The sequence below is a fragment of the Eschrichtius robustus genome, chromosome 15, assembly GCF_028021215.1.
Source record: "Eschrichtius robustus isolate mEscRob2 chromosome 15, mEscRob2.pri, whole genome shotgun sequence".
NCBI classification, from domain to species: Eukaryota; Metazoa; Chordata; class Mammalia; order Artiodactyla; family Eschrichtiidae; genus Eschrichtius; species Eschrichtius robustus.
The window spans coordinates 60,045,003-60,061,052 of NC_090838.1; the positions used below are offsets into that span (position 1 = coordinate 60,045,003).

A 16,050-nucleotide genomic window follows, 5' to 3' on the forward strand; every position below is an offset into this window, starting at 1 on the left:
CTAATCTTGGCCTTGATGTGCTGAATACAGAATATTTAAGCCAAAATCTTTAGTCTCAAAGGATTTCTTGATGTTATTATGCTAATCATTTTCTCCTATTTAGAATGTATTCTTCTGCCAGTGGTTCCCTGAATGTTTCTTATGAATAATTAAGTGGGTTATTTTCAGGGATAAGCTTTGCCTTTAAATATTATGAGGCTTCTGTTCTTTTGTCATAGACCCACAATGTGTTTTTCTTTCTTTTTTAACAAATGGGGAAATTAAGGCACCAAGAAGATAAATAATTCTCTTGGTGAGATCTAAAAGAGATAATCTGAGATAATCATTCACGTAAAGTGTTTAGAACAGTGTCTGACACATTATAAGTGCTCAACAATAGCTATCATAATTATTATTACACAAGGTATGTAATAGAAATATAAAGTGAGCCACAAATGTAAGTTTGAATTATCTAGTAGTCACATTTTTAAAAATAAAAAGATATAGGTGAAATTAATAATATCAATTATCTTACCCAATAGATTCAAAGTATTATCATTTCAATGTATAATCAGTATAAGAAATGATTAATGAGATATTTTACAGTATTCTTGTCATACTAAGTCTTAACAAACCAGTGTGTATTTTACACTGACAGAACATCTGAATTCTGTTGCTGAAGTTTCATCAGAAATACTTGATCTGTATTTAGATTTAATAAAATTTAGTTTTCATGTAGATTCACATACTCGCATTATTTCAACCATACATAAAAGTTTTCCAAAAAAATTTAAGTACCAAAAAATAATTTTCCTTTAATATTTGCATCCACATTGAAAAAACTGGTTCATCTTTTTTAGAATTGATTTGACTTTAAAATGAAAAGCATATCACTTTTAAAACTGCACCTGTCCCAGTTAATTCACTAACTCTTATGCCAATTGAATCTCTTTTTCCTTACTGTGCCAGTCATAATGCTTCTGCCTCTCCACTCAATTCCACATCAGTAAGCTGCCTTCATTTAAAATTTTTAAATGTGTCCATAGTTATTTTTTCACACTGGAAAATGTTATAATTAAAATAAGTATTTAAATGTGATTACAAATTACAATTTACATAGATATCACTGTAATTCATGCTGTCTGCAAGACATATTCAAATAAACATTAAAAATGTTGCATCACTCCATAGATAGTATCAGTCAAAGTGAATCAATCCGTTGACACCAAGTGGATTGGCGGTGTGATTAGATGTAAAACTGGAACAGATGCAACGAGCCTGACATGCGCACAGCACAGTGCAATGGTTAAAGTGAAATGTGACCCCACCAAAATATTGCAGCTGTGTGTTATGGAAAAATATCTTATACTGCCTCAATTTAAAACTTTAAACTTACTTAAAATTAAACAAAATTTAAAGTTATTTTCTCTGTCACACTAGCTGCATTTCAGTTACTCATAACCGCTTGTGGCTTGTGGCTGTGGCATTGCATGGCACAGGTATAGACTGTGTCTGTCAAGGATAGGGTGGACGGGACACATTGGTCCCATCCTGTGCACCTTTTTGTGTTGGCATCAGCTTTAAGCAGGAGAGAAGGTTGTTTGTACAGTGCCTGATCGAATTCCCACCTCTAGCTGGTTTTCTCTTTGTTTCTTTCTGCCTCTCCAAGGTAGCATCTTTTCCTACCCCCAGTGCCCGGTTCTCTGATATATAAATGATGCATTTCCGCCAGGGTTCTTTTCACTGGTCACCTTTCCCTGCATCTACTCTGCCTCTTGTCTGGTTTGGGGATGAGTAGGGTCAGTTAAGGGTCCACCCCACAGCTTCTCAACTCAGGTGGCTGGGCTGGGCTTTTCTGGATGGATCCCCACATCAGACAGCTGATGGAGGCGTGTAACCCGTCTCCCCACTATCTCCCTCTCTCTGTCTCTCTCTCTCTCTCTCTCTCTCTCACACACACACACACACACACACACACACACACACTCACTCCATCTGCCTCAAGTTACTTTCAGTTCCTCTCAGCTTCTGACATTGTCTCATGTCAGTCCTAGAGCTTTGGGTTTTGTCACGGAGTTTCTTCCATTGCCTCCCCGTGCCTTCATGAGTTTTTATTTTTTAATTTAATTTATTTTTTTTTAATACAGCAGGTTCTTATTAGTTACCTATTTTATACATATTAGTGTATATATGTCAATCCCAATCTCCCAATTCATCCTACCACCGCCCCCCCTTCGTGAGGTTTTTAATGAAAAAACTGGGAGAGGCGGCATCAGAAATAGCAAGTTCCCTGTGTGAATCAGACATCCACTGTGGGAGAATTTTAACAGTTCTGTATTTGTATTCTTCTTTCAGAGTCAGCTTGAACTCTGGAAAGATTTGGAAATAGAACCCTGCGCTGGCCCACTGAGGGAGTGTCTGATCCAGGGGGGAGTGGAATTGCCCACAGAGCTAGATCTTGCATATTTGCAGGGCGTGGAGGTGCCAGAAGAACATGTGACATTTAAGAGAGCAGTGTTTATTCTCTGCTCGCTTCCAGATCTCCAAGGTTGAAGCACTGTAAATCTGTGAAGGAAAACCTAGTTGCTTTTCCTGTTCATTTAGGAAGAGTGTATTCTTCCCTCGTGGCGAACAGAAGTGGTGGTATTGGTAAGGAAAGGCCTGGGCTGCATAATACCTGTTTTCCTACCTACAGGCAAACAAACCCTAGCAGGACAAGAGGACGACGCCTGGCCACGTCAGGCTTTCTCACAGCCTCTTTACCGGTCACTCCCCTCCAGTACTATAGTTTCTCATTCGGGTCCCGTCTGTCTCCTCCCTTCCTGCATCACAAGGATTTTGTAAAGAACCATGGAGTGGATTTTAGTTTCTCTGGGAAAGATTGTAAGAGAAAGGCCAGATGTTAGATTCTGGGTTCTTTTTCCTGTTGAGGTGCTTGCCTTGTTTACCCTTAAGACTTATGATGGCTGAGACAAGACAGGAGATCAAGAGTACTGGTCAACCTTGAAATTTGGGTCTCAGGATATGCGGCCTGTTGTTTGTGATTCATAAGGAGGGGTCCGGGTAACCCAGGTGCAGATGGACATACAGAAGCTCTGGTGATAGAAGAGACAAGAACTGGAGATCAGCACCAGTAACTTGTGATCATCCTAGGTGAACAGCTAGTGGCGTTCCTGTCTTAGAGTCTTACTTGCCTGGAATAGTTTACTTATGGTATTTCTGAAGGGGAACATGGAATTAAGTGACCTTTCACATTTCCTTGAGGGCCTCTAATTCTAAAATAACTCGGAAAATGGATCAGGAAAACAGTGTAACCTGTGGCAAAGCTTAACTATGCAGAACAGATTTTTCTCTTTGAATAGTTGTTATCCCTGAGGAGCCATGGTTTTACCCGTGATGCTGTGCAAAAGCCGTATGGATTTTTGGATTCCACTGAGTTGGACTTTGCCTTTGAGTGGGTATTGCTAAATGAAAGAGAACAGCAGCAGGCTTCCCCTGAGAGGCCACTATCAGCCTACAAAGCTGTATAGGTGTGTGTTATCTTAATCATATACTTTTGGCTGTAGACATGTTTACTATCTTATTGAAGTATAATTTACATACAATAAAATGCACAGATCTTAAGTGCTTAGTTCAATGAGGTTTGTTTTTTTTTAAGGAGTTCACTTTTTAAAAATTATTTTTTAAAAATTGTGGTAAAATACACGTAAGATAAAGAAGATGTGGTACATGTATACAATGGGATATTACTCAGCCATAAAAAGAAATGAAATTGGGTTATTTGTAGAGACGTGGATGGATCTAGAGACTGTCATACAGAGTGAAGTAAGTCAGAAAGAGAAAAACAAATATCGTGTATTAACGCATATATGTGGAACCTAGAAAAATGGTACAGACGAACCGGTTTGCAGGGCCGAAATAGAGACACAGATGCAGAGAACAAACGTATGGACACCAAGTGGGGAAAGCGGGGTGGGGTGGTGGTGGGATGAATTGGGAGATGGGGATTGACATATATACACTAATATGTATAAAACAGATAACTAATAAGAACCTGCTGTATAAAAAAATAAATAAAATTCAATTTTTATTGGAAAAAAATTATTTTTAAAAAATTGTGGTAAAATACACGTAAGGTAAAATTTACCATCCTAACTATTTTTAAGGGTTCAGTTTAGTGGCGTTCAGCGCATTTACATTGTTTTGCGACTATCACCACCACTCTTTTCATCTTGCGGAACTGCAACTCTGTACCTGCTAAACCATAACTCCTTTTCCTCCCTTTCTCTCACCCCCTGGCACTACCATTCTACCTTCTGTTTTATGAGTTTGACTAAGTACCTAATATAAGTGGAAACATACAGTATTGATCTTTTTGTGTCTGGCTTATTTCACTTAGTGTAATGTCCTCAAGGTCCATCCATGTTGTGGCACGTGTCAAATTTCCTTTCTTTTTAAGGCTGAATAATATTCCATTGTGTGTATGTACCACATTGTATTTATCCATTCATCTGTCAGTTGACACATGGGTTGCTTCCATCTTTTGGCTATTTTGAATAGTGCTGCTGTGAACATGGATATACAAATATCTCCTTCAGTCCCTGCTTTCAATGTTTTTAAAAGATACACACATATATATATATATATATATATACACATATACACATATATATATATATATATATATATATCCAGAATACATATACCCATAAGTGGAACTGCTGAATCACATAGTAATTACTCTATTTTTAACTTTTCAAGGAACCACCATGCTGTTTTCCAAAGTGGCTGTACGATTTTACACTCCTGCCAGCAGTACACAAGGGATCCGGTTTCTCCACATCTTCACTGACACTTGTTATTTTCTGTTTTGTTTTGTTTTTGTTTTTGTTTTTGTGTTTTTGTTTTTTGGCCGCACCATGTGGGATCTTAGTTCCCTGACCAGGGATTGAACCTGCGCCCCCTGCAGTGGAAGCACAGAGTCTTAACCACTGGACTGCCAAGGAAGTCCCGTTTTGTTTTGTTTTAATAGTAGCCATCCTAATGGGTGTGAGGTGAGTTCAATGAGTTTTGACAAATGTATACAGCTGGGTACCACTGCCCCAGTCAAGATAAGGAACATTTCAGTCACCCCCTAAAGTTCCTTTCCTCATGCTCCTGGGCAGGTATATCCCCTCCACCTCACCGCCACCCGCCAACCCCTGACCCTAGGCAACCATTTTTGTGCTTTCTGGCGTTATACATTAGCTTTTTTTTTCTAGAATTTCATATAAATTTCATATAAGCTTTATTTGGCTTCATTCACTCAGAATACTATTTGAGAGATTCATCCATGTTATCACTATATCAGTAGTTTACTGAATAGTATTCCATTGCATGAATATTCTGCAATTTGTTTATCCATTTATCTGTTGATGGACATTTGAGCTGTCTCCAGTTTGGAGCAGTTGTGAATAGGGCTCATGTGAACACTCTTGCCCAAGTTTTTTTGTGGATATGGGTTTTCACTTATCTTGGGTAAATAAGAGATGGAATCCTGAGTCAAAGGGTAGATTCACGTTTAACCTTATTAGAAACTGCCGAATAGTTCTCTCAAGTTTGCAGTGTTCGAAAGTTTCAGTTGCTCTATATCTTCTCTAACATTTAATGGTGTCCGGTTTTTGTTTTCCTTTTTTTTTTTTAACCATTTTAGGGGATGTGAAATGGTATCTCATTGTGGTTTTAATTTGTATTTTCTGCATAACCAATAACAGGCATGTTTTCGTATACTTATTGATCATTCATATATCTTTTGTGAAGTGTCTGTTCAAGTCTTTTGCCCATTTAAAAAATTGCCTTGTTCATCCTTGTGTTATGATTTTTAGTTCTTTATATATTCTTGATTCAAGTCCTTTGTCAGATGTATGTGCAGTGAATATTTTTCCCCAATCTATGGCTCTTCTGTTAATTTTCTTAATAGTGTCTTTTATTGAGCAAACCTTTTTTATTTTGATGAATCTTGTCAATATTGGCTTTTATGGCTAGTGCTTTTTTGTGTCCTATCTAAGAAATCTCTGCCTACTTCAGGGTGGAGAATATATTCTCCTATGTGGGTGAGAAATAAACCCCAGTGGGACTGTGGCGTTGGCTGCACCACCCTCAGATTTGGGCCTTCCCATGGCTGTTTCCCATCAGAGGGATGGCACGGATTCTCCTGTACTAGTGTGAACCTGTCCCACCCATGCTGCCAGCACCTGCCAGACCTTGGGTCAGTGAATGAATCCAACACGTTATTACCACGCATGTTACCCAGAGGCAAACCCACCACTTACCTGTAGACAGGGCTATCTCATGTCTACATGAAGGGGTGGGCTGGGCACTCTCTGTAGTCTTCTCTACCCTTAAAATCCAACACTGGTGGAAATGAGCTCTTTCTGGGGCCGGCATTTCCGCTCCATTTCTACTCCCGCTTTCTTTGTGTACTTAACATCATGGCCTTGGATTGCTCTCTCACCTGTGGTTTGCTAGACGTTTTGATCTGAAACGGGGGAAAATCAACTCTGGGAGATCAAAAGAATAGTTGTGATTTAATTCTGGAGGGGCGCTGCCTCTAATAGCGTAAGTAAACTGCCATCTGGGGCTTGAGAAAACATGTCAGTGCTGCGCCAAACCCATGTTAGACTTTGAATGAAAGCCCATGCTGTTTTCGGTTCGTAGCATAAGCCGGAAGAGCTATTTCTAGCATCCCTTCTTTCTCTCCCTACTGGTGTACGCTGGAGAGTCTAAATATTGCTGGCATTAGGATAAACATAACCAAATGGGTCCATTATTTCAAACCTTTGACACTGGACTCAGACTATCCCAAGGGTGTGATGCATCAGTCAGTCTCTGAAGCAGGCTGCACTTGGGGTACTTTCATATTGTGGTTGGAACCCCTGCACTGAGTACAGGATTCTGGGCCCTGTTATGGGGGGAGCGGCACAGAATGTGCCTGGATGGACTCCTTGTGTCCCTCTCAGCTGGAAATGGCACAACTCTGGCCACGTGTCAGCTCCAAGAGACACTGTCACAGAGCCACGTTGCCTTGTTCTCCCACTGGAAAGGCTGGACGGCTGAACTAGGGCAGGGGCGTGTGGGGTTAGAAATGTGGTCTCTTCAAATAGCCAGCAGTCTTGTAATCAACACTGTTGACTGGGAGCTGTCTGCCAGTCGGAGTGTGGTCTAGTTTCCAGGGGATAAGTCTGGGAGAGGAATGTTTTTGTTGTTGTTTTGTTTTGCATCCAGCTTGTTAAAGACATGAAGAAGGAGAAAGCATTTAGCTCAGCAAAAGATGTGACAATTTAAAGTTTTGATTCCATTATTACTCTAAAAGCTTCTAGCATTACGCCTGGCCTAATGCATAATGGTACACGTGTGTACACATGCCTGCATTTAACATGGTATAGTCTAAAGGTCTCTAGGGTCACGGCTGTGACTGAAAACACAGCTCCTACCACCCACTACATGAGTGACTTCGGGCATCATGCTTAACTTTTCTAAAATTTAAGTTATCATGCCCAGTTCACTGGACAATGAGAAGGCGAAAAGGTAGACTATTGATAAAGGACCTAGGCACTCAGTATAACTAAATGGTCAATAAATATTTATTTGAAAATAAAGTCCCTCCAGCTCCAGCACACATGGCAAGGAATACAAGGCCAGCTTTCCTGCTGCTGAGCCACTGAGCAGTGGCAGAGGCTGTCCCACGGAGGAGTGAGCCCCAGGACCAGAGGGAGGAGATTAAAGGCTGGGAGATGAGGCTTCGGAAAGGTTGTAGAGTCCTTGCAATGGGAAGGAAGTTCAGCAGAGTTCTCGCCAACCACCTCCAGGATTTTTTTTACTCATAGGCTACTCTTGAACAGACAAGGCACAGGGGATAATTTTCTGTATGAAGGGAATAGATGGGGTGATGAAGATGTGCCTTTTAGCACCTAGAATGGTACCTGGCCTGGGGCAGGCATTCAGATCATATTTGTTGAATGAATGAGCATGAAACATCAGTGAAACTATCCTATCAGTTCCATGATTGAGAGCAATAATTGGTGTTACCAGTGCATCAGCTTCTTGTTTCTACGGTCACTAGCCTGAGAGGACGAGGGGAATCCAAACAGTTTGTCTGCAATTAAAAGGCAGAATAATTTTAAAACACCACCACCAACAAAAAAAACAGCCAACCAGAATTCCAAAGATCTCCAGTCCACAGGAAGCATTTGGAGTCACTCAGATAACGAAAGAAAATTACTTAGGAAAATGTGAAGCCTTATACTATGGAAGATGAATACAGTACCCAGAGAAACACTCATAAAATTTATTAGACTATGCGTTGATTTGTGCCCTGCTTGAAGCTTGTGCCTGGGGACACTGAGGTATTATGTGAAGTAGAAAAGACATGTAGCAAAGCAAGCATTGAACTAAGAGTGCAGGGCCCAACCAGCTCTCCAGCAATCATTAAGGCCACCTCATTGCTCTTTTTATTTTTCTAATCTTATCTCTTAATACAATATAGAACTCACCATAGCCAGCTTTCATTATTATATCACCCAGTTGGTTTGTAAAGTGGAGATAATATCATGACTCCAAAGGTTACTGGGTAGATTAAGATCATGTAGAGGAGTGTTTAATAAATGTTCCTTCCCTCCTTCTCCCTGCCTTTTGGACAAAGGAATCAGAGTAGAAAACTTTAATAGACTTTGGCATGATGTGGGAATGGTAGAGAAGTAGTGGGGATGTTTTAAATTCTATGTAAAACCTGTGTTTTTTAATTATTTGTGGATTGAAATTATTATTACTGTTCCCAACAATGCTATGAATAAGTGGCTAAAATTTGGACAAAAGACTGTTAATAAGTTACTTGCCAGATGATGGGTTGGAATAGATTCTTCCCTGTAATTGCTTAGAAAATAGGTTTCCAACTTTCCATTCATTTAGCTTGCACACTTTGCCTTGGATTAAACGTTTGAAAATGAAAACGCCATCCCGGCAACAAAATTTCCTTTGTTTTTATTATTTATTTATTTATTTGGTTGCGCCGGGTCTTAGTTGTGGCAGGCAGGCTCCTTAGTTGCGGCTCGCCGGCTCCTTAGTTGTGGCATGAGAACTCTTAGTTGCGGCATGCATGTGAGATCTAGTTCCCTGACCAGGGATCAAACCCAGGCCCCCTGCATTGGGAGCGCAGAGTCTTATCCACTGTGCCACCAGGGAAGTCCGTCCTTTACCTTTAGAAGAATCTAAGTTCCAAGGAAAAAGAGTTGCTTTCATGTTCCCATTTCATAGACAGTTTTAAAAACCTTTAGTGCCTGGGTGGGGCCCGCTTGCACTCCACAGATCCACAGACTAAATGTTTAAATTTGTCATCCTGTGGGATGTAAAATGAAACCACGTACCAAAGAAAAATGGTGAATGACTCACTCCCATGTGATCTTCCAGGGAGGAGAAGGATTCAGTAAGAATGTGTCACAAGGACATCAGATCCCTTCACAATGAAGGTTGAGGTTGCCTGTCCTGGGATGTGAGTGAATGTTATGAATCTGAACGGAGGCTGCCAAGTTATGTCGGGGTCTCAAGGAGAGCATCTGGTACTGGGGTGAATTCATCATGGTGCCGCATCCAGCAGCACCAGAGAAACTGTATTTGTTAGCACATCAGGAAGGGGGGGTTCACCTCTCAGGGACGGGTTCATATTTATAGGCTTATCACACATATGCACTCACATGCTTGCACACGCTAATTTATTTATTTATGTTGAGAAATATAACTGCTACTTAGACAAAAATCCTCATATTCCAGTGCTTTGTAGACAGGTCCACATGGGAAGCCAAACTCTAGTCCAGAGGTTGCTTGGCAACCAAGGAATCAAAACAAAGAGTTTTAGATGGATAAAATTCATATTCATAGTGGGGAAATGTCTGACGCCTGAACCATTGATCCTGGGGCCAAGCCACCCTTTCTTGAGGCCAGGGTTTTGATAAATATTTCAAAGTACTCTTCTCTGATGGTTTTGGGTTGAGCCTGCATTGTTGATGCACACAATTTTTCTTTAAATATGTCTAATACCCTTCAGCAAGCTAACTTCATCTCGGGAGCCATTCTTTCTCCTTGAGATGAGTTTGCATATCTTTGTTTTGATGATTATTTACTGATTTTACTAGTCAGTCTAATTTGCCTGCTTTCCAAATTCTGGGTGAGTGGGGAGGAATGCACCACACTGCTGCCTGTATGGCCTACTGAAATATTACCAGGAGTCAGGGCCTTGTTCACATACCTGCAGTCTGCCGTAAGGACAGGAGAAACTTTATGCTTGAGTCAGTACCTGGCTTGCCAATTCTGGGCAGTGATAACAATAGGGCAGAATGGAGGGTAGTGTAATGATTATCCTTCTGGACATCCTAGAGGAAAACAGTAGGGATGTGTTCTTGACATACCTAATTTTTCTTTATGAATTCATCATAAATTATTTCTGAAAGTGTATGTAATCTTACTTGAAATAGGTTGAACTTATTTATAACTTATTATTCCCTCATGTAACTGCCATTGGGATAAGTCTCTTACATTTAGTTCCCAGCTTTCTTTCAGTTGCTCTAAAACTATGTCCTAAAATCTTCAGGAATCCTATCCTGAGCCCTAGGTGAGGACTTCCCATATTATAAAGGAGATGCAGTTTCCCACCCACTGCATAACCCATAGGTTTTTTTAAAAGGCATCGCAAACATATGGTCCCTTCAGCCTTCGTCTTTTCATCTTGAAGAGTCCTGATGCTTTTAAGGTCATTTGAGCGACACCCAAAACCGAGTCACAGATGTAAAGACTGAGGCACGGTTGCTAATTATTTGCCCCCTTGTGAGCCACAAAGGAGCTTGTACAACCCCAATACAAAGTCTGAGTCATTGTGAACTTGGTCATACTGGTCAGTTTATGTGATTGTAGGCTGGCCTTCAGAGAGAAAGAGCAAATGAATCAAGGAGGCTGAGGCAGAAAAGGATTCCTATAAAGAATCCTTGGCTCTGCAGGCCTGCGGACGTGTGGGCGGCCTTGTAGGGATGGAGTTTCATGTAGAAGGGCCTTTCATCCTCTGGAGGCTGATTATTCTGCGCAGTTAAGAAGAGGCCTACGGCGATTCTGTATTAAGGGAGGGGGTGTTCGATTCCTTCCCCCATTCTTGCCAAGAGTTATTGAGGTGCCAGATACTGTGCTAGTAAGCATGTGTGTGGGTTCACTTTACACGTATTACCTGACATCTAATGAAGGAATCAAAGGGTGCCATTTACTGCATTCATTTCTCAAATCTATTTAGAAACTCAGTTGGTACTAGTAAATAATAAATATACAACAGCTGTCTTTATATAAATGGACTTACGCTGTGTGCTGTCCAAGTTTTAAAATAAATTGTCGGGCTAAAAGCACCCTGTGTTCAAGTGTGATACAGTTTTTTCCTTTAGTAAAATATTTCTAGCTCATTGAATAATGACTCTCAGTATTTCCAGAAAGCTTTGCTCAAGTCGCCACTGAAATTTGCATTTTATGTAATGTTAATGTGTCATAAAATATTATTCTTTTGATTTTTGATCAACTGTTGAAAATGTAAAAAACCATTCTTAGCTTGTAGACTGTAGAAAAATAGAATTTGGCCCCTGAGCTGAAGTTTGCCAGTCCCTCTTCTATACCACTATCCTGTTATATCTTCATCTTACTGGTATCTGAAATTGTCTTACGTATTCGTTTGTTTGTTGTCTGTCTTTCCTGGTACATTGTAAGCTCCACGAAGGCAGGTTCTTTGTCTTATTCACTGTATTATCTCTACCAACTAGAACAGTGTCTGGGATATAGAGGTGTGTTATGAATATTTAGTGATTGAATGAATAAATCCATATAGTTTAGGAGCCACTAAATCCAATAAAGTCTTCCCTCCAAATACCTCACGTGTATATCCTATTCCAGGGGCCACATCCTACCCAGATCTTTGCCTCTGTTTCAGTGCAGATCTTTGTTCCTGTACTAATACCTCGAGCCTTCCTGACCCCTTGTCTCTGACTCTAGTCTACCCTCTAGTATAGTAACTTGCTGAAGTATATTTTGTCTTACATCATTTCTCTGCAAAACCCAAACCTTTTCACTGTTTTCCCATTCCTACAGTATAAGTCAGACTCCTCAGGTGCACATAAGGGGCCCTTGGTAATCAGTCCCCCACCTGCTTTTCCACCCGTATCTCTGAGCCTTCCCTGTAAGGAGCCCTCTGCTCCAGCAGCCTCGTCGCCTTGTTGTCCCTGAAGCCACTGCTCATTCCCACCTCTGCACCTTTGCTCCGGCTGTGCCCCAGAGCCAGTGGACACTCCCCATAGGAAGGGATTGACCCCTAGGTCATAGGAGATAAGTCTGTAGCGAGTGATGGGAAACAAGGAGGAATGAGCTTAAGCCTCAGATAGTGGAAGATGAAGAATGAACGTGGCCAAACATGATTCAGTTGGTGATAAAGTGGGGCAAGAAGGATGTAGTTATTCTGGGAGAACGATTGAAAAGGGCTGCCTGGCAGGGTTATCTAGGCCAGTGCTTTTCAAACCACTGTGTGGACAGATATTCGGGAAATCTTGTTAAAATGCAGATTCTGGCAGTAGGTCTGGAGTGGGGGCCTGGGATTCTGCACTTTTAAGAAGCTCCCACGTGATGCCCATGCTTCTGGTTCTGGGATGATTCTCTGAGTATCAAGGATCTAACTACGTGCTCAGGAAAGGAGCCTTTTCCATAAGACCTGGATGTGGAAACAGGAAGCCAGTTGGCCTGTTCCTCAGAGGCCTGCCTTCAATAAAGACATTTCTTGCATTCTAAACGACTGAATAAATGTGTGATGGCTCCAGTCTTCTTGCTGAAGGAGGGGGTGTCGAAGAGAACTAAGGGCCAAGCTGAGCGTGTAAGGCTGCAGCTTAAAGGGAAGAAGCACCTTTATGTCCTGAGATGGTGGCAGTGAAAGTGGTCATTGGGAAATGAAAAGTCTAATGTTGGTTGGGCCAGTGGCCTGTCATTATACACAAATGCGCGTGCGCACACACACACACACACACACACACCCTCATTTAGGGTAAAGGCTGGAGTGCAGTGCTTTTCCCTGATGCAGTCGGATTCTCTTTTCTCTCCAAGAGGCACCTCTTCTGATCCACTAGAGCTCCCAGTTCAGAATCTAGGTTTGGCTTGAGTACAAGCAATGTACCTCACCCTAACTAAACAAGAGGAACCATTTCTGTAATGTGTTATCTCCAAACAGAAGAGCAGGTAGCACGGTATTTTGCCGGCGTAGTTAACTCGCCCCTTAGAACAGTTTCTCTTTAATGATTAGCCTGGCCCTTGTCTCTTTGGCTAATCAATAGCTGGCCTTCTGATGAAATTGGGTGTTATTTCCCTGTGGCTTAACTTTGTGCAAATTGTACGTTATCCTGATTAATGATTCTAAGGACACTTCTCTCATCACAGTAATGTCCCTTCTGCTTTTATCACAGAGAAACTTCTGCTTGGCTGACTGAACTCTGATCCTGACATAGAGTCAAAGTCATGGTAAGTTGGAGACATGCCTCACCCTCCCTGGTGCCAGCTGCAGACAGGTACAGGATGTGTACTCAGGGGCTGTTGCCTTATACAAAGGGTTGTTTGCTCATCAGAGGAGAGGGACGAGGAAATGGAAAGGCAGTTTCTTTTTTCGAAAACGCCATTTTAACTTCTTTCAGGGGTGGTGAGTAACCTGACCCTGAAAATTAATTCAAAGAGGGACTCCTTTGAATCCTTCTAACATCCTGAGATACAGAAACAAGTTATAGTTTTCTCTCTGCAGAAGCACTACATGTCCATTTTAGAAATTGTAGGCAAATAAAAAGGAAAAACTCAAAATCCCGCAGCTTCCTCCACTAGGAGATGACCGCTGTCCACACTTTGTGGAACCCCATCATTTCAGGCTCATCAAGAAGGCTCATCAGCTAAGAAACACTTGTTATCTGCCTCCTGCTGTTGGCTGTGACTGGACTCCTCAGAGCTTGGTTATCTGATCTCAGGGACAGGCAGGGAATTGGATCCCTTTGAGAGTTCCATAAAGCTCACTGCTGCTGTGGAAGCTGAGCCTTTCAGCTGCAAACATGGCTGTACCTGAGGCTGGCCACCTGCTCTCCTTCTCCTGCCCAAATAAAGTTTCTGAATAGGCAGGTGACGCTTGATCCCTGGTCTTCTAGGAAGAAATAATAGAAGTAGAATCTCATACTTGGAGAGGAACTAGACATTCCGCCAACTCTAGACACTTTCCCTTAGGAAGATGGATGTGTAAACTATCCTGAACAAAGAGTAATATACTCTTAACGTCTTTTTTTTTAACATTAGACATTCTAGAATTTTCTTCATCGTCTCTGACAGTCAAGGGCTTACTCGTGTCTGCACCAAATCTCTTATGCTGTCCTTTAAAATCCATTTGTTCTTGGGCTTCCCTGGTGGCGCAGTGGTTGAGAATCTGCCTGCTAATGCAGGGGACACGGGTTCGAGCCCTGGTCTGGGACGATCCCACATGCCGCGGAGTGACTAGGCCCGTGAGCCACAACTGCTGAGCCTGCGCGTCTGGAGCCTGTGCTCCGCAACAAGAGAGGCCACGATAGTGAGAGGCCCGCGCACCGCGATGAAGAGTGGCCCCCGCTTGCCGCAACTAGAGAAAGCCCTAGCACAGAAACGAAGACCCAACATAGCAATCAATCAATCAATAAATCTTTAAAAAAAAAAAAAAAAAAGCCTTAAAATCCATTTGTTCTTGATGGATTCTCCCTGGACATGTACAACATTTATTCAGAGATGTTTACAGTGCCCCTACTTTGTGCATGGTATTTGGCTCTGGGGACCCATAATTAATGGGACGCTCTTCCTGTTCTGAACAAGCTCGCAGCCTTTCCACATGTGAAGTCTGTAACCAAGTGACCCTTTAGTGAGCTTTCCACTGAGGAAAATTACCTCAGTTGCTCTCATCTTTCCTCCTAGAACCTGTTTTTCCATTATGACTGTTATTTATTGGACAGATAGATGGCATCTTTAAAGGAAAGGAAAACCATACAATATAATCACAATACTGTAATTCCCAATTATTTTCCATCACTTTATTTTAGACCCTACCCGTATGATAGTGGTTTTGAAATAGTAGTAATAAGAACATAAAGAACAGTAAATGTATTCACTCTAGTCTTTGCTATGCTAACACGTTTATTTTACATCTTATAGCATATTAAAATTATTTACTCTCGATGGTGGAGTTATGGGTGTTGTATTTTTCTTCCTAATTCTTTAAAAAAATTTTATTGAAGTATAGTTGATTTACAATATGTAAATTTCAGGTGTACAGCATAGCAATTCAGTTATATGTATCTTATATATATATTCTTTTTCAGATTCTTTTCCCTTATAGGTTATTACATAATATTGAGTATAGTTCCCTGTGCTATACATTAGGTCCTTGTTGGTTATCTATTTTATACATAGTAGTTTGTATATGTTAAGCCCAGCCTCCTAATTTATCCCTCCCCCTACCCCCCAGATTTTCTCTTAATTCTTTAAAAAAATTTTTTCCAAATCTCTACAATGACCATATGACACATATCTAAAAGGAAAATATGTTTTAAAAGCCAATGTATTCAAATATTTACCAAAAATTTTAGAGGTATAATTTACAGTGAAATGCATAGCTCTTAAGGTTACTTGGTAGATGAGTTTTGACAAAGGTATGTACCGTGTAACCTACCCCTCTTATCAAGATAGAACATTTCATCGCTCCAGGAAGTTCCTCCATGCCCCTTCCAGATCAGTCCCCACCCTGCTCTCCACTCCACTCCAGAAATGGAACCGCTGTTCTGATTGTTTTCACCATAGATTAGTTTTGCCTGTTCGAGAACATCCTATAAATGGAATCATAGAGCGTGTGCTCTTTTATTATCAGCGTTATATTTTTTGCAATCCATCCCTGGTGCTGTATCAGCAGTTTGTTCCTCTGTTCCTTTTTATTGCTAAATATTTCATCGTATCGTATTCCCATCTTTTGACATTTATCTT

The 16,050-nt window shown here is 41.1% G+C and overlaps 1 protein-coding gene across 2 annotated transcripts in view; it reads left to right on the forward strand.

Annotated features, from left to right (window-relative positions):
• The window catches only part of ANXA4 (annexin A4), a 73,671-nt gene that overhangs the window by 12,787 nt on the left and 44,834 nt on the right, over nucleotides 1–16,050 (forward strand). Inside the window, exons 1-2 of one of the 2 annotated variants that reach the window (XM_068564352.1) lie at nucleotides 4,781–5,033; nucleotides 13,482–13,536. In XM_068564352.1, coding sequence (XP_068420453.1) covers nucleotides 13,534–13,536 — 3 coding nt within the window. In that variant the 5' untranslated portion in view covers nucleotides 4,781–5,033; nucleotides 13,482–13,533. Of the gene's footprint in view, nucleotides 1–4,780; nucleotides 5,034–13,481; nucleotides 13,537–16,050 lie in introns of those variants that run through there. The other variant, XM_068564351.1, reaches the window with a different exon arrangement.